This window comes from Falco peregrinus, chromosome 9 (genome assembly GCF_023634155.1).
Source record: "Falco peregrinus isolate bFalPer1 chromosome 9, bFalPer1.pri, whole genome shotgun sequence".
NCBI classification, from domain to species: domain Eukaryota; kingdom Metazoa; phylum Chordata; class Aves; order Falconiformes; family Falconidae; genus Falco; species Falco peregrinus.
The window spans coordinates 601,996-620,267 of NC_073729.1; the positions used below are offsets into that span (position 1 = coordinate 601,996).

Here is an 18,272-nt window from a genome sequence, read left to right on the forward strand (position 1 = left end):
GCTTGGCCCAGAGGACCTCCACGGGTCCCTTCCAACCCCACCCTCCTGTGTGGCTCTGTGCTTTGCTTTTGCCCTGGCGGAGATCTTCAGGGACTTTGTGCTCCGTTTTGTGTTGCCTTAGGGCTACGATGTGCTGTGGTTTGGGGGCAACAAGGTCAAGTATGTCAGAGGTCAAGCGAGTTAGTGTCAAAGTGTGTTACTGTTATGGACAGAATCTGTGTTTGTTGGCCCTGTGTTCCTGGGGTTATGGCATTTTTATCTTATCTTGTGATCTGTGTGGTGGGGTTTTTTTGTGGAGAGTGCCTTTTTTCAGCTATTTTGCCTTTGTGGGGTTTGGATGGGGGCCTTTGGTTTGTGTACGAAGTTTCTTCTGGTTGTTTTTCTGCTGTGCTGGTGGATGGTGGTGTTTTTTCTGTCTTGAAACCATCGTTACTGGCCTAATAGATCTCCTGCAGGTCAGGCAGTGTCACTTCTGGCGTGGTCTGACTCAATTCTGGTGAGCTGGTAGGTAGGTGTGGAGGACTTGTGGTCCCTCCATGGAGAATGACTGCTAGAGGACTAACAGGCAGATCTGTGGAGGGGTGAGAGGACCGCTGGCCCATAAGTAGTGACTGTCAGAGGACTCAGTGTACTTGAACTAACGTGGGCTTCCAAATTCGTGGTTATCTGTCCTGCCTTGTGGAAGAGCCATGGGAAGTCACCAGCCACACGGAAGGACAAGGGGGTTCCCAAGGCTACGTGGCTTCTTGGGTTTTGCTTTTGAGTAAGAAAGTCTTGTCTCTACATGAGTACAACTGTGGACAGTCAATTTTGCTGACTTTAGAAAGCAGGGAGTAGCACTTTTGTGCTGTGCCTCACATGGCTGCCAGGGCAGGGTGAGAAACAGCAAGAGAATTCCTGCCTGGCACCTTCTCCAGGGGAGCCGTGCTGCACTTGTCAAGGTGAGGTTTTTTTGGCTCTATATGATTGAAAATGTGAGGGGTTAATTTTCTCACCACAGAAATTAGGGAGCAGAACATTTGTGCTGTGCCTCACATGGCTGCAAGGACAGAGTGAGAAGCAGCAAGAGAATTCCTTTTTGGCACCTTCTCCAGGGGAGCTGTGCTGCACTTTACCCATAGTGAGGGTTTTTTCGGCTCTTCATGATTGCAAATGTGAGAGGTCAGTTTTGTCACCACAGAAAGCAGGGAGCAGAACTTTTGTGCTGCGCCTCACATGGCTGCCCAGGCACGGTGAGAAACAGCAAGAGAATTCCTTTCTGGCATCTTCTCCAGGGGGGCAGGGCTGCACTTTCCCAAGATGATTTTTATTGGATCTTAACGACTGCAACTCTGAAGGGTCAATGTTCTCACCACAGAAAGCAGGGAGCAGCACTTTTCTGCTGTGCCTCACATGGCTGCGCGGGGACGGTGAGAAACAGCAAGAGAATTCCTGCCTGACACCTTCTCCAGGGGAGCTGTGCTGCACTTTGACAGGGTGAGCCCTGGTTCTGCATGAGTGCACAAGGTTTTGGTCAATGTTCTCAACACAGAAAGCAGGGAGCAGAACTCTTGTGCTGTGCCTCACATGGCTGCCCGGGCACGGTGAGAAGCAGCAAGAGAATTCCTGCCTGGCACCTTCTCCAGGGAGCACTGCTGCACTTGGACAAGGTGAGTTTTTTGGGCTGTGCATTATTGCCACTGAAAAGAGGTCAGTTTTCTCAGCACAGAAACAGGGAGCAGCACATTTGTGCTGTGCCTCACATGGCTGCCAGGGCAGGGTGAGAAGCAGCAAGAGAATTCCTGCCTGGAACCCTCTCCAGGGGAGCAGCCCTGCACTTTCCCAAGCCATGTTTTTTGCTTCTGTATGAGTTCTAAAGTGCTGTGTCAATTTTCTCACCACAGAAAGCAGGGAGCAGAACCCTTGCGCTGTGCCTCACATGGCTACCATGCACGGTGGGAAGCAGCAAGAGAATTCCTTCCTGGCACCTTCTCCAGGGGAATTTCCCAGTTCCTGAGAGACTCCTGGCACCAGCTGCAAGGGGGCTCCCAGCCGAAGGGAATTGGGGTGGGAATTGGTGATGTCTCCTTTCCTTAGGCATGTTAACACTTTGGAATAACAATTGGATGCTTCGCTTCTGTTGCTCTTTTATCATATTGCTCACAGTAACTGCTACTGGTTCCTTTTATCATATTGCATGCTATTTTCTTTTATTGTAATATAAGAAACTGCGTTTGATATATTCCATCATTTGATATATTTGATAGATTTGATTATATTTGATGTAGAGTTCAGCTTTGCTGTGTATCCAGTCAGTCAGCAAAACATAATTTGGCGTAGTCGGCATCGTATGAAGTAAAACTCTATTTAAGAAAAAAAAATGTTCCTCGACTTGCTATTGGCAGGTGGGAACCATTGCCTTACGGTGTTTGTGCCAGAGTGGTCTGGTGGTGCTGGGCAGTTGGGCCGTGCCAGGGACAGAGGGACGGGGGCAGGGGAGGGGGCGGGGGGAAGGGGTTTAGGGACGGACGGGTGGGAATGGATGAAGGTGTTTAGGGATGGAGCGGGGTGTGTGGGGGCGGGGCAAGGATGTGTGTTTGTGGGAGTGGGTGTGGGGGGGGTGGGGGGTGGGGGGAGGTGGGTGTGTGTGTATTGATAAACCGGGGGTGGGGGCGTGGGGGGGGTTGAGGGTGTGTGTGTTATTTAGAGAACAGATTGGGGGGCCTGGGGGAAGGGTTTTAGGGACGGACGGGGGGTTAATGGAGGCCTTTAGGGAAGAACCGGGGGGTTGGGGGAAGGATTTTAGGGACGGGCCGAGGGTGGGGGAGGGCTGGACCAGGGTCTGGGGGAAAAGGTTTTAGGGACAGGGCGGGGAGGTGGAGGTGGGGGATGATTTCAGGAACAGCCAGGGTGGAGGAGGGGGTCAAGGGAAGTCTTTCAGGGTTGTTTGGGGGGAAGGATTTTAGGGACGGATGTGGTGTCTGGGCGGACGTTTGATGCCACCGTATAGATTCCACTGTATATACGTTTATGTCCAGGGATTCTGTTAAGGGAAGGCTGCTGGCTCGGCAAAGGGACAAGATGTCTGAGCTCCCCAGTTACCACACTGATTTGGTGTTTAGCTCTACGTTAAACACACCTGCGCACAAAGGTTAGGCCAAGCTGACTCTCTAAAGCTGTTAGAAGTGACAAATTAAGGGACCTCTCATCCAGGGAGTCAGCCTTGGGAAGGATGGGGAATAAAGAATGGATGGGGAAAAGATCTCCGTTCTCTTCAGTGATGCAGAAAGAGCCTCTGGGTGAGGACGTTGTGGCCACAGGAGGAGACAAGCCGATAGAGTGCTGCGATCCGCAGAATGTTGGTTGGAAGTCGGGCAGAGGTAATTGTTGTGGGGGGAGATCGCGACCTCTGACTCAGATAGCCCCCCGAGACAGGGCAAGGCCCCGCTTGGGGAGCATGGGGAGCTAGTAAAAAACCTCAGCAGTGCTGTCTGAGGGTGTGTGCTCATTTGTATTAAAGCAAGAAACTTGTAACCCATCCTGTGCCTGACTGAAAATGCATGTGTAATGCGCTATGAGTGTGCAAGTGCTCTGCTGTCCATAGTGCGTGCCCTCGAGTAACTGGGTCAGCACGCTCAGAGGAAACATTCCCCTGTGCTCCCAGCACTGCCATAAAGAATGCCTGCCTTCTGAAACTTGCAAGCAAGGCTTAGAGGGTTTCTCTCCATGACCGACTTTATGGCATCATTCCCACCATACTGGAGAAAGCAAATCTTTTATTGTTTGGTGGTGAAAGCAGCTTGGGCAGTGTCACTGATGTGCAGCACTTTTTTAACCTCAGGTCTAAAGTGCCACCGGTCCCACCGTGGGGTACATCCTTCCTCAGGCTTTCACCAAACGGAAAGGATGCATCAAACCCACCCCACAAACACGTCCTGCACTTTTTTTATCTTTCCTGGAATGTGGGGACATGACCCTGCTGGGCCATCAGTGCCACCTGCCTGGGAGCCAAGATGGTGCCTTTGCATTCCAGGCTAGGAACTTACCTTCTTTTTTTCCTTTTCAGTGACTTTAGAGCCATCCTTAGGGAGGCTGGTTAAGCTGGTTTACTGCACAGCTGGTCGCCAGTGGAGGGAAATGGTAAGCTCCGCTGTTGCCTTTGGTGTTTACTTGTTACTGTGTCGCTCATTTGAGTGATCTTCTCATGCCCCGGCAAGCAGAAGCTATCACGCCACTTTAGGCCTTGGTCTAATAGTCATGCAAAGCAATATTGAAAGTCATTCTGAGGTCTGGAACAGGCCCCAATATGCATTTTATAAAAGTGCTTCTTGGCTGCTGTTTATCTTTGTATGGGTTTTTTTCCCATTTCCCCAGACTGCTGAAGCTCTGAAAGGCGCCGATGAGCTGCTCTCCCTCAGTTTGCTCCTTTGCCTTTGGGGACTGCGGTTCATGTTTTCTTCATGGCCTTGCAGAGGAGAATATCCATGAGTACACCACCTTGTTTTTTTCACCTAAGCTAATTTCAGAAACTGCCTCCTTTAACTTAAACATGAAACTCTTCTTCACCTCTTTGTGCACTTGTAGAAAAGCAGGGTGGGGTGGGGGGTGGGGGTGTCTTCAGGAAGTGCCTGCAAAAGAGCCTTTGGGAGATCCTGTCCCTTGACTCACATGTGGGGTAGTGAAGAGTCTGAGAAAGTCATGGGTGTTTTGGTGTTCACCTAAGCAGGTTTTCGTTTTGGTTTTTTTCTTTTCTCTTTTTTATCTTATGTAGCTTATGTCACCAGGTAGTGACAGCCTGGGGATGACAGGAGGGGACAGCAGGCAGTGGCAGTGTGGAGTGTGACCAGAGGGGCCAGTAGGCAGGGACAGGCCTGGGGGTTACCGGAGGGGACAGCAGGCAGTGACAGCCTGGGTGGTGACAGGAGGGGACAGCAGGCCATGACAGCCTGGGAGGTGACAGGAGGGGACAGCAGGCCGTGAAAACCTGGGGATGACAGGAGGGGACCGCAGATTGGGACAGCATGGGGGTGGCAGGAGGGGACAGCAGGCCATGACAGCCTGCGTGGTGACAGGAGGGGACAGCAGGCAGTGGCAGCCTGGAGGGTGAGAGGAGGGGACAGCAGGCCGTGACAGCCTGGGGGGTGACAGGGCACGGGGCGGTGACAGGCTGGGGGACAGCAGGGACACCGGCGGCCCAGGCGGGGCTGATGAAGGCCCCTCCCCCAGGGGCGCTGAGTGGCCCCCTGAGCCCCTCTGTCACAATGCGGAGCCGCCTGGGTTGCCATAGCGAGCAGCTTGGCCTGGCAGCGCTGGTGCGAGGAGGGAGCAGAGGCCGAGCCAGGGCCTGTCCCCATCGTCCTCCCACCGGGGCTGCGAGGAGGAGCCGGCGGGCTCAGCCCGCGCTGCTGGCCCCAGCCCCTCGGTGGGCCCTGACCTGCTGTGGGGGCCGCGAGGCCAGCTGCTGCGTGAGGTGCCATCGCGGAGCGGGCACCGCCTGGCCCCGGCCATGTCGTGTGTCCACTACAAGTTCTCCTCCAGGCTGAACTCCGATGTGGTCACCTTTCACGGCCCCCACATCTCCCTGCGCGACCTCAGGCGCCAGATCATGGGCCGCGAGAGGCTGAAGGCGACCCACTGCGACCTGCAGGTCACCAACGCCCAGACCATGGAAGGTGCGTGGGGGCGGCGGGCGCGGGGACCGGGGACCGGCCGGCTGGCGATGGCGCAGGCGGCCAGTGAGGCGGTTGGGCCACGGCCGGCAGCGGTGACTTGTGCTGGGGCCTCAGAGCTGCTCTTCCGTGGTTGTGCGCTGGCAGCTGCTGTCAGGGCTGTGTGCGCAGCCAGGCACAGCAGCGTCCGGGGTCCGTGTGCGACACCGCGCGTGGAAGAGGTTTGGTTTCTGGGAACCCTTCTAGCTAAAACGATAAGGGAATGTGGGACAATGCCTTGTCATCACAGACCTGCCAGATTTCTTTGAAAGCCGGCAGAGAAGGCTGAACATGATAGAAAAGGAGTGGGTGGCTAATTTAAAGGGGAAAAAAAAGTGGGTTTGGTGGCTGAAATTTGTCTTCAGCTACTTTTACTCCACCGCATTGGAAAAGCGGTGCTTGGCTGCTGCAGAAACTGCTCAGTAGCAACGTTTTGGATCAAGAGTGTATCTGTGAGTGAGAATCTATGCAGACCCTGGAAAGCCATCTTGTAGACGAGTGTTCTGTCTAAAGTATACTTGGCATTTCTTGCTAATACAGCTTCTTTGCTGCACCATGCTACACATTCATTCAGATGCTATTAAGCATCATTTCTTCATTTCTTTCAAACGGTGCATTTTTGTCGTGGTACTGCGTGTTCAACGGTGTCAGGGCAGTACTGAAGTTTTATGGCAGATCAGTTATGGTGAATATACCTAGAAATGTTCTTAGAGAAACCCTAAGTTCTTTTGAATCTGAGAAATGGTGCTTGATTCTCAGAGACGGTAATGGTTTTGTATTACTTAGTGTGCTGTTTCAGTTTGGTAATCTACCGTCTGGCAAAGCTTGCATGTGATTAAAGACTTTGGAATATGACTTGTCAGAAATGCAAAGACTTGGAAACCATCTCCATTCCTTAAACATTCAAATTTTATCGGTTGGGGTTTTTTTTTCTTTTTTCCTGTGGTTCTGTGACATTCCCACAACAGTCTTGTCTTTACAATGTGTACTCATAGGATTTTTTCCTCTTCCTCTTTGATGTATTAAAACTTAAACAGAATAACATGCCTGCTGCGGTAACTGTAACTTTGGCTCCAGCCTTTCAAGTGGTTGGACCTAAAGACGCTGTTTACCTACAGATAGGTAAAGTAGGTTCAGGAGAGTATCTGTGAGCAGACTTAACAGCACGGTGTTAGGGGTCTTGGGGGTGTTACGGGATCGCGTGTCATATACAGCAGTAGAGACAGACATGCAGGTAGAGGCAGACGTACAGGTTGTGACACAGATGCTTACTGGAACTTTTGTAAGGGTGTTTTCCCCGTGAAAATGCAAAAATCCCCCAGCGGTTGTCAGAGCAAAGCTAAGGAATACATTTCGGTGTCATTTATGTGTATGCCAGATTTTGGGGTTTTATACATAACCGTGACTTTCCGTTTTTATTGAACAGCATCTACGTGCTTAAAGTCACCTTCAGAAGATGAAGGAAAGAACTAGGCCTGGATGCTCTGCCTAAAGGGGGTTCTTGGAGATCCTCCCTGTGGAGATATGGTAGTGGGTTTTATAACTTTGTGCAGGAGTCCTGACTAAATGTTGGCATGATCTTGGAAAGACCCTTCAGTGAACCTTGAGTGAAGATGGCCAACTTGTTCAGAGTTTTCCGAGCCGCGTGATCACGGAAATCTCGTAATAGAAGCAATGCTAATAGAAGCTAAAAGTAAACAGGATTTTACACATCACTGGGGGGAAAAAAAAGAGATGGTGGACTCTTTTTGAAGATGGTGGGAAGGCAAAATGGATGGTTGGGATGTGTTTTAAAAGGTGGGAGGCGGGGTGGGGGTGTCCTCTTCCGTGCTCGCTATTATAGAGACATGTTCTAGGGTTTTGTAAGCTAACAGGAGCAAAAGCAATGAAAGTTAGATCAGGAAAGAGCCTCATGTGGCTAATCGCCATACTTTCCTAATCGCCATACTAACCCTAACCCTAGCTAACAACATATTCCTCCTATTCGTGGGCTGAGAAGGAGTGGGAATCATGTCGTTCCTACTAATTGGATGATGACACGGACGAGCAAAAGCCAACACAGCTGCCCTACAAGCCGTACTTTACAACCGAATCGGAGACATTGGCCTCATCATCAGCATAGCATGAATAGCATCAACCCTGAACACCTGAGAAATCCAGCAAGCCTTCTCCCATACACACACCCCTATACTCCCCCTTCTAGGCTTAATTCTAGCAGCCACCGGAAAATCAGCCCAATTCGGCCTACACCCCTGACTCCCGGCCGCCATAGAGGGTCCCACCCCCGTCTCCGCTTTACTCCACTCCAGCACTATAGTAGTAGCCGGAATCTTCCTACTAATCCGAACCCATCCCATACTATCCAACAACCAAGCTGCCCTAACTACATGCCTATGTCTAGGCGCACTTTCCACACTATTTGCCGCTACATGTGCTTTAACCCAAAACGATATCAAAAAAATCATCGCCTTCTCCACATCCAGCCAACTAGGCCTAATAATAGTGGCCATCGGACTAAACCTCCCTCAACTAGCCTTCCTTCACATTTCAACTCATGCATTCTTTAAAGCCATACTATTCCTATGTTCTGGCTCAATCATCCACAACCTAGCTGGAGAACAAGACATTCGAAAAATAGGAGGCCTACAAAAAACACTACCAACAACCACATCTTGCCTAACCATTGGCAACCTAGCACTAATAGGAACCCCCTTCCTAGCAGGATTTTACTCAAAAGACCTAATTATCGAAAACCTAAATACCTCCTACCTAAACACATGAGCACTTACCATAACCCTCCTAGCCACATCCTTCACAGCAACCTACAGCCTCCGCATGACATCCCTAGTCCAAGCAGGATTCACCCGAATCTCCCCAACAACCCCAACCAACGAAAACAACCCACTAATCACCAACCCCATTCTACGCCTAGCCCTAGGCACCATTCTATCAGGCCTACTCATCACATCCTACATCATCCCCACAAAAACTCCTCCCATAACCATACCCACAATTACAAAAACTGCAGCTATCCTAGTCACAATCCTAGGCATTATTTTAGCATTAGAACTATCAAACATAACCCACACCCTAACACACCCCAAACAAAACATCTACTCAAACTTCTCCATCAACTTAGGATACTTCAACCTACTAACTCACCGCCCTAGCACCACAGGCCTATTAAACCACGGACAAAAATTTGCCCTCCACCTAACCGACCTGTTCTGGTACAAAAAAATAGGCCCCGAAGGACTTGCCGACCTACAACAAATGGCCACAAAAACTTCAACAACCCTGCACACAGGACTAATCAAAACATATCTAGGATCTTTCGCCCTATCAATCCTAACCATCCTACTCACACTCAAAAGAAACTAATGGCACCCAACATTCGAAAATCACACCCTTTAGTAAAAATAATCAATAACTCCCTAATTGACCTCCCCACTCCACCCAACATCTCCATATGATGAAACTTTGGATCCCTACTAGGAATCTGTCTAGCCACCCAAATCCTAACCGGCCTACTGCTAGCCATACACTACACAGCGGATACAACCCTAGCCTTTTCATCCGTCGCCCACACATGTCGAAACGTACAATACGGATGACTAATCCGCAACCTACATGCCAACGGAGCATCCTTATTCTTCATCTGTATCTACATGCACATTGGACGAGGCATTTACTACGGCTCTTATTTATACAAAGAAACCTGGAATACAGGCATCATCCTTCTACTCACCCTAATAGCAACAGCCTTCGTCGGCTATGTACTACCCTGAGGACAAATATCATTCTGAGGAGCCACAGTCATCACCAACCTATTCTCAGCAATCCCATACATCGGCCAAACCCTAGTTGAATGAGCCTGAGGGGGATTTTCAGTAGACAACCCAACACTGACCCGATTCTTCGCCCTACACTTCCTACTTCCATTCCTAATCGCAGGACTCACCCTAATCCACCTCACCTTCCTACATGAATCAGGCTCAAATAACCCCCTAGGAATCACATCAAATTGCGACAAAATCCCATTCCACCCATACTACTCTCTCAAAGATATCCTAGGATTTATACTCATATACCTCCCCCTAATAACCCTAGCCCTATTTACCCCAAACCTGCTAGGAGACCCAGAAAACTTTACACCAGCAAATCCCCTAGTCACCCCCCCACACATCAAACCAGAATGATACTTCCTATTTGCTTACGCCATCCTACGCTCAATCCCCAATAAACTGGGCGGAGTCCTAGCACTAGCCGCCTCAGTACTAATCTTATTCCTAAGTCCACTACTTCACAAATCCAAACAACGCACAATAACCTTCCGCCCTCTATCCCAGTCACTATTCTGACTTCTAGTCGCCAACCTACTCATCCTAACCTGAGTAGGAAGCCAACCCGTTGAGCACCCGTTCATCATCATTGGCCAACTAGCTTCACTCTCCTACTTCACAACCCTTCTAATCCTCCTCCCCCTTACCGGGGCCCTAGAAAACAAAATCCTAAACTACTAAACACTCTAATAGTTTATAAAAACGTTGGTCTTGTAAACCAAAGAGTGAAGGCCTATAACCTTCTTAGAGTTCTCATCAACCACATACCCTAATAAAAACAATATTTTCCCCATGCCAGCCCCAAGCTGGCATTTTTACCAAAAACAAATCAACCTCCCTAAAATAAAGCCCCCCCCACATGCCAGCCCCAAGCTGGCATTTTTACCAAAAACAAATCAACCTCCCTAAAATAAAGCTCCCCTCCACATGCCAGCCCCAAGCTGGCATTTTTACCAAAAACAAATCAACTTCCCTAAAATAAAGCCCCTCACCACCACCCCTTCCCCCCCACTATGTATTACTTTGCATTAACATAATTACCCCATTACATGGTAACTCAATGTACTAAATTCATATAATGCATGTACTGAATCCATACCCTGTATAACCGGGCATAAAATTATCGACAGCCATCTATACATTCTAGGACAAATTAAGCAGTGGAACACGGAATATCGACTATCTCACCTCGAGCTAAATCCATTAAAGTTGACTTTTATACACCAAATTTTTTCCAGGATACGGAAGTGCCTTAATACATAATATTAATGGTAACGGGCCATAGGACCTAATTTAATGCTTAATAGTACCCACATTAGTTCACGTAGTGCCGGCTTCAGGTATTAGGTTATCTATTAATCGTTCTTCTCACGAGGTTCGGACTACTGCCGTTGCATAATCTCATTACACGACCAGCGTCAGGATCATTCTTTCCCCCTAAACCCCTAGCACAACTTGCACTTTTGCGCCTCTGGTTCCTCGGTCAGGGCCATAACTTGGCTCCTCCCTTTAACTTGCCCTTCTCAGAGCCATCTGGTTCGCTTTATTCAACTTCTAAGTCCGTGATCGCGGCATTTTTCCTTTTTGGGGCGGTTGGTTCCCTTTTTTTTTTGGGACGCTTCACAGGTGACCCTTCTGAGTGCAACGGGAGCGCTTAGACAGGTCTGAGCATTATGGACTTCGAGCCGTTCCTCACCCTCAGGAGTTACTGAATGAGACGGTTTGCGTATTTGGAGTCAACCACCGTGACACTGATGCACTTGCTATCAGCATTTGGTTATGATTCATCCACCTAAATAGAGTATACCAATATATATGAATGCTTGTTGGACATGTTTAACTATATTCCTCAACAATCCCTAACAATTTGACAAAAACCTAAAACCCCCCTACCCACCACCCCCACCAAAATTCACATCCATCCCGTTATCTTATCTTTCATTTTTCACGCAACATTGCACTCCCCGGCGCTGGAGTTACATTAACAATTACACTCATTTTTCACGCAACATTGCACTCCCCGGCGCTGGAGTTACATTAACAATTACACTCATTTTTCACGCAACATTGCACTCCCCGGCGCTGGAGTTACATTAACAATTACACTCATTTTTCACGCAACATTGCACTCCCCGGCGCTGGAGTTACATTAACAATTACACTCATTTTTCACACACGCCTCCAAAATCACCAAATTCTAACCACAACTTCAGAAAAAGAGGACTCAAACCTCTACCACCAACTCCCAAAGCTGGCATTCTTATTAAACTATCTTCTGAGCCGCCCAATAAACCTAAACCGCCCGAATTGCCCCACGAGACAACCCCCGCACAAGCTCCAACACCACAAACAAAGTCAACAATAACCCCCAACCAGCAATAAAAAACATCCCAACCCCGTAAAAATAAAACATCGCTACCCCACTAGAATCCAACCGCACAGAAACCACTCCCCCACTATCAACAGTACCCACCCCAGGACTTAAACAACCAACACCACCACCAATCACAGCCCCAACAAACAACAATAAAATCAATCCCACACCACACCCCACAACCCGTCAATTCCCCCAGGCCTCAGGAAAAGGATCTGCTGCCAGTGCCACAGAATAAACAAAAACAACCAGCATTCCCCCCAAATAAACCATAAACAACACCAACGAGATAAAAGAAACCCCCAAACTCATCAACCACCCACACCCAACAACAGACCCCAACACCAACCCAACAACTCCATAGTACGGAGACGGATTAGATGCAACCGCTAACGCCCCAAAAACAAAACACACCCCTAGAAAAAACACAAAATAAGTCATGACCATTCTCGCTCGGCACCTCCCCGAGACCTACAGCTTGAAAAACTGTCGTTGTATAATTCAACCACGAGAACCTCCAACACCCCCCAACATCTTATATACTCCATAAACACCACCCACTAAACACCCCAACACTAAAATCATATTAACCCAAACCCTCATACACACGTCCATAACACCGCAAACACCCATAATAGCCAACAAGACAAACAAACAAAAATTATCGTACAGAATAAATGAAATAAATAAACGAAATAGATGAGATAAACAAAATAAACGAAATAGATGAGATAAACAAAATAAACGAAATAGATGAGATAAACAAAATAAACGAAATAGATGAGATAAACAAAATAAACGAAATAGATGAGATAAACAAAATAAACGAAATAATAGATGAGATAAACAAAATAAACGAAATAGATGAGATAAACAAAATAAACGAAATAGATGAGATACGTCCCCGTAGCTTACAGCCCAAAGCATGGCACTGAAGATGCCAAGATGGTATACAATATAAAACCCGGGGACAAAAGACTTAGTCCTAACCTTACAGTTGGCCCCTGCTAGACATATACATGCAAGTATCTGCGGTCCAGTGTAAATGCCCTAGACCTCTTACCAAGACTAAAGGAGCAGGCATCAGGCACACACCATCAATTGTAGCCCAAGACGCCTTGCTCAGCCACACCCCCAAGGGCACTCAGCAGTAATTAACATTAAGCAATAAGCGCAAGCTTGACTTAGTCATGGCAACCTTAGGGTTGGTAAATCTTGTGCCAGCCACCGCGGTCATACAAGAAACCCAAGCCAACAGTCACACGGCGTAAAGAGTGGACTAGAACCTGTCATAATAACTAGGAATAATCAAAACATAACTGAGCTGTCATAAGCCCAAGATATCCCTAAGGCCAACTTAAAAATGATCCTAGTATATCCGACGGACCAAACCCCACGAAAGCTAGGATCCAAACTGGGATTAGATACCCCACTATGCCTAGCCCTAAATCCTGATGTTTATTGTACCATAGCACATCCGCCCGAGAATTACGAGCACAAACGCTTGAAACTCTAAGGACTTGGCGGTGCCCCAAACCCACCTAGAGGAGCCTGTTCTGTAAACGACACCCCACGCTACACCCTACCACTTCTCGCCAGAAAGAGCCTACATACCGCCGTCGCCAGCTCACCCTAATTGAAGGATGCACAGTGAGCACAATAACCACCCCGTTAGCACGACAGGTCAAGGTATAGCCTACGAAGTGGAAGTAATGGGCTACATTTTCTAATATAGAACACCGACGGAAGGAAACATGAAATTGTTTCCAGAAGGCGGATTTAGCAGTAAAGCAGGATAACATAAGCCTACTTTAAGTTGGCCCTGAGGCACGTACATACCGCCCGTCACCCTCCTCACAAGCTACCAACCCCAGATAACTAACCCACCACTATAGCCAAAGATGAGGTAAGTCGTAACAAGGTAAGTGTACCGGAAGGTGTACTTAGCATACCAGGGTGTAGCTATAAGACTAAAGCACTCAGCTTACACCTGAAAGATGTCTGTCACCAACCAGATCACCCTGAGCCTCCTCTAGCCCAACCACAACACCCAAAGACTAATCAAAAACTCACCCCCTCCCCATCACTAAGCCAAAACATTCCCCTGCCTTAGTATAGGCGATAGAAAAGGCCCACTGGCGCAATAGAGCTCCGTACCGCAAGGGATAGATGAAATAAAAATGAAACCTCAAGCAATAAACAGCAAAGATATACCCTTTTACCTCCTGCATCATGGTTTAGCAAGAACAACCAAGCAAAGCGAACTTAAGCTTGCCACCCCGAAACCCATGCGAGCTACTTACAAGCAGCTGCCCCCAAGCGAACCCGTCTCTGTTGCAAAAGAGTGGGACGACTTGTCAGTAGAGGTGAAAAGCCAACCGAGCTGGGTGATAGCTGGTTACCTGCAAAACGAATCTAAGTTCACCCTTAGTCTCTCCCTCAAGGACCCCAATCAACCCAAATTGAAATGAGCTAAGAGCTATCTAAAGGGGGTACAGCTCCTTTAATAAAGAATACAGCCTTCATTAGCGGATAACTTATAAAGCTTTAAAAATTGTAGGCCCTCAAGCAGCCACCAACAAAGAGTGCGTCAAAGCTCCCTTAGCAGACTCTGCTTTAGTGACTTTAGAGACCATTTTGCTGTTGGCATTGAAACGATTCAAAACAAATGGAAAAGATTTTGCTGCTTGTGTTTGACTATCAGACCTGAAGATTTCTGGAAAGGTACCGTGAGTGTGTGGACATGATAAAAGCATTGCGCTGTGTGTAAAATGTTGCTTTTCTATCCATAAAGGGTTCCCTGAAGTGCTATGTCATGACATATTAATATCACTCTTACGAACTGACTGATGCTTTCTCTGTATTGATGTTGTTTTCAGAATACACAGATGACAATGCCCTGATTCCAAGGCACTCATCGGTAACTGTTAGGAGAGTCCCTGTTAGAGGAGTTAAAGCTACCGGCAAGACAGACCTTGGGTAAGTAGCCATAACGCGTTGTGTTCTTTGGGAGGGGTTTCAGTGTGTTCACCTTCTTTGTGGCTGTTGGTTTACGGAGGCATTCCGGTTGTCTCTTTCTTGTTAAAGCTGCTGTTAAATTGTGTTGTGACAGGGCAGATTTGAATGTATCTGTCCCAAAGCAGACTTAGATTTTTCAGCCCGCTGGGACGTGGCATTCAAAGTCCAACAGTGGTAGCTGTTCAGACGTTTGAATTGGGTTTGTTCTTGGGGTTGGTTTTTCTGAGAGTCAAGTTCTCCGTCCTGTTTCCTCTATGCAGAGAGATTCCTTATTTTATGCTTTTGCTTGTATTGCTTTTAGAGTAAACGGAGAGACACATTGCAGTGTGAACTGGTAATTGGTTCCCATCTGCCAGCAGTCCGAGTCCCAGTGTTTGACTGCTTCCTTTGTTTGGGGGTGGGGGGGCAGGGTATTCTTACACCCCAGAGGGGTGGGGGTGGCGGGGCTGCATGCTGTCTCCAGAGGAAAGACTGAGAGTGGCCAGCTGGCAAACCGTGCGAACAAGAAGTTTCATTCTTAAGTGATTCCTATTAGTTTCCTAAAGACAATGCCTGTGTCGGGCAAGAGAAAAAGAGCAACGTCCTAAAGCGTATTGCCTTTTGTGCCAGGACGGTGAAGGAGCAGTTGATCTTTTCCAAACCTGAAGCTCAGAAAGCAGTTGGGCACATTCCCAAATGTTGGTAGTTACCTTTCTAAGTTTGATTTCACCCTAAGCTGCTCTCTGTGCTCCAGGTATTACTGCTGTATTCCTCAGATTTATGGAGGACAGAGAATCTGATTACAATTGCAGATATTCAAATGTAAGCCTGACTACAGCATTGTTGCTGTCATCGATGTATTCGTCCAGTCCAGTTCTGTATCAGCTGCGTCAGCATGGTTTGAATGGTCATGTTTTCCAGCCTTCTTCAAGACAGACCTCTCCTCCACCATTAGTAGATATTATTGACTTGTGGTTATGCCGTGTCTTTCTAATGTTAGTTCTCAATAAATAAAGTATACCGGCGAGTTACAGCGTGTCTCAAACAAACAGTACAGCAGCATCCTAGTACCCATGAAGCATCTGCAAGCAAACCCCCCTGAATTTATGTGGCTCTCCTGTAAGCTTTGGGCATATTAGTGCTTTCAGGCACTGCCAAGAGTTTCTGGATGCCACAGCACTGTGCTGCTAAGCATGGTCTTGTTTGGGGGGTTAATTTAGATCGGGATGCTTAGTGCTGTCTTGTCAATATAGCCTCCATTTCTGGTTGGATGACACCCTCTCCTGGTGTTGGAATGCTGCCCTAAAATGAGAGGCTAGGTGCCACTAGCATCAAAGATCCAAGAAGCACCTGCACGTGGGGATAAGGGATGAATGCCGCTGCTCTGCTAAAGTTGCAAATGGATCAGGCAGGTCAGCTTTCTATTCCTTCAGCTGGAACCATTGTGGAAACAACTGGTAGAGTTGTTAATGTTTGGGAATGGTGAATGCATGCTGTCATGGTGGAGAGGCCTTCAGGAATGTGTTAGTCACCTTGTAGTATCTTCCTCAAGGCAAGTGGATGAAGAAACCATGGTGTGGTAATCTAAAGCTTTTCCTCGCGCTTCCTCATCTTCAGGAGGTACGTGGCTGTACTTGCGAGCCTGGTGGTGGTGTAGCAGTGGCAGGAAGTATGAGCCTTTCTATTTGTGCAGGACTTGCACAGCAGCCTTTGGGTTGCCTCTGCTCGTGGGACGCTTTGGATGAGGTATGAATTGTTTGTTAACTAGATGGGCGGTTGCATGTTTGATTCATGAGTAGCATGCAGGTACAGACCAATGAGTATGTGGCATCTCGGCAAGGGCTTGTGTGTCATAAGTGTTCCCTAAAATATTGTAGCATGTTCAAGATGATCTTAAAGGAAGTTCTGGTAATCAAGACTTTTTTTCTTATTTTTTTAACACAGGCCTCCTCGATCTCAGAAAATCCTAGGAACTGCTTTCAGGTGATGTTTCTACTGCTATTTGTAGTCACTTTAGGCTAAGTATGGTAGGTACCTGAACACAGTGCTTGGGCTTCCACCAAGAAACACTTTTCTACAGACAACTGTTCTCGTTTTGTCAGAGGAGTGTAGAAACCAAAGTGCTCTATCTGGTACCTATTTGTGGTAGTGGGGCTATACAGATTGCCTGAAGGTGCCTTCGTATTTGGATGGCTGACTATTTAAGAACAGAAAAATGTAGCACAGTCTTCACAGTTTTGGTACTTAGAGAGCAGAAAGAAAATATCTGAGGACTTCTCCTTGCACTGCTGTATTCTGTATCTTAGAGTCATTGGGGGCAAAGAAGGAATGGGATTTTGGGTTTTATTTCAATTGCACTGAATGCACCAGGAGAGCACACTTTATGTATAGAAATAAATTTCCGTATTCATAAGACTACCAGTACACAATGTTTTGATGTTCAGGTTTTATAAACTGTTTTCCCTGCTTTATGTTGGTTGCGAGTGCTTTATTTTAAGTTCTGATCATCTTTCTTTCTTCTTCTAGAAGTCGAACTGGGCCAGCGAGTAGAACATCAAAAGAGGTATGTAAAAACACAAGCTGAAACTTTTTGCTACATGCTGCACCTAATTCTAAGAAATGTAGCCTTGTACTAATTTTTAATATATATAAAAATATATAAAATATATATGTTTTATATATGATATTTATAATATATATATCTCAAACATACTTTCCAGTGAAACATAGTGTATGCTGTAAATCCAATGTATTTGATTCAGCATAGTGAAAACTGAGCAATGCCAACATTTGCGCGGTTCTAATGTGAATAATGGTATTTGTGCCTAGTAACGCATTGCATTTCGTACTGAATAGGCTAGAATATTTCTTGTGTGACTGTGTGTTGTACCGATAATGTATGCTCATTTTTAGAGCTTGTAGGTTCAAGGTTTGCACCACTGAACTTGGTGCCACTCTTCAGTACGCCACCACTTTGAATTTACATTTGGAAAAGGGGCAGCATTTTTCTTCCGGTCAGAAAACACTGTTGTTCTGCTGCTAAGACATGAATAAGTAACTCGAGGAGACACTTGACTAGTAATGGCCTAGATCTCCACTTGGCCCTTGGGGGGTATGCTACGTGCAACGATGCATTTCAAAATAGCCCTCATAGTACAAACATTACTTTGTGGTGGTGGTTGGTTTTCATCTGGAAGTATAACTGCTTGTTCTTCACTAGAATGGAGTGAGGCATTACATGAGCTCTAGGTCACTGGATCTGATCACTTTGTAAGCTCTTAGGATAACTTAATCTAGAAATTCGTGAACTTGGGGTCTAATGAAAGTAAATGAAAGACAGCGCAAAAACTATACTGCATTCATGAATCATAC

The 18,272-nt window shown here is 47.2% G+C and overlaps 1 protein-coding gene across 1 annotated transcript; it reads left to right on the forward strand.

Moving 5' to 3' along the window:
- The first annotated feature begins 5,432 nt into the window (after nucleotides 1–5,432).
- Nucleotides 5,433–17,484, forward strand: LOC129785154 (E3 ubiquitin-protein ligase RBBP6-like). Its single transcript, XM_055814156.1, has 3 exons — nucleotides 5,433–5,651; nucleotides 14,783–14,882; nucleotides 17,427–17,484. The coding sequence occupies exons 1-3, from the start codon at nucleotides 5,486–5,488 to the stop codon at nucleotides 17,482–17,484; spliced, it is 324 nt and encodes a 107-aa protein (XP_055670131.1). The 5' UTR covers nucleotides 5,433–5,485.
- The last annotated feature ends 788 nt before the right edge of the window (nucleotides 17,485–18,272 follow it).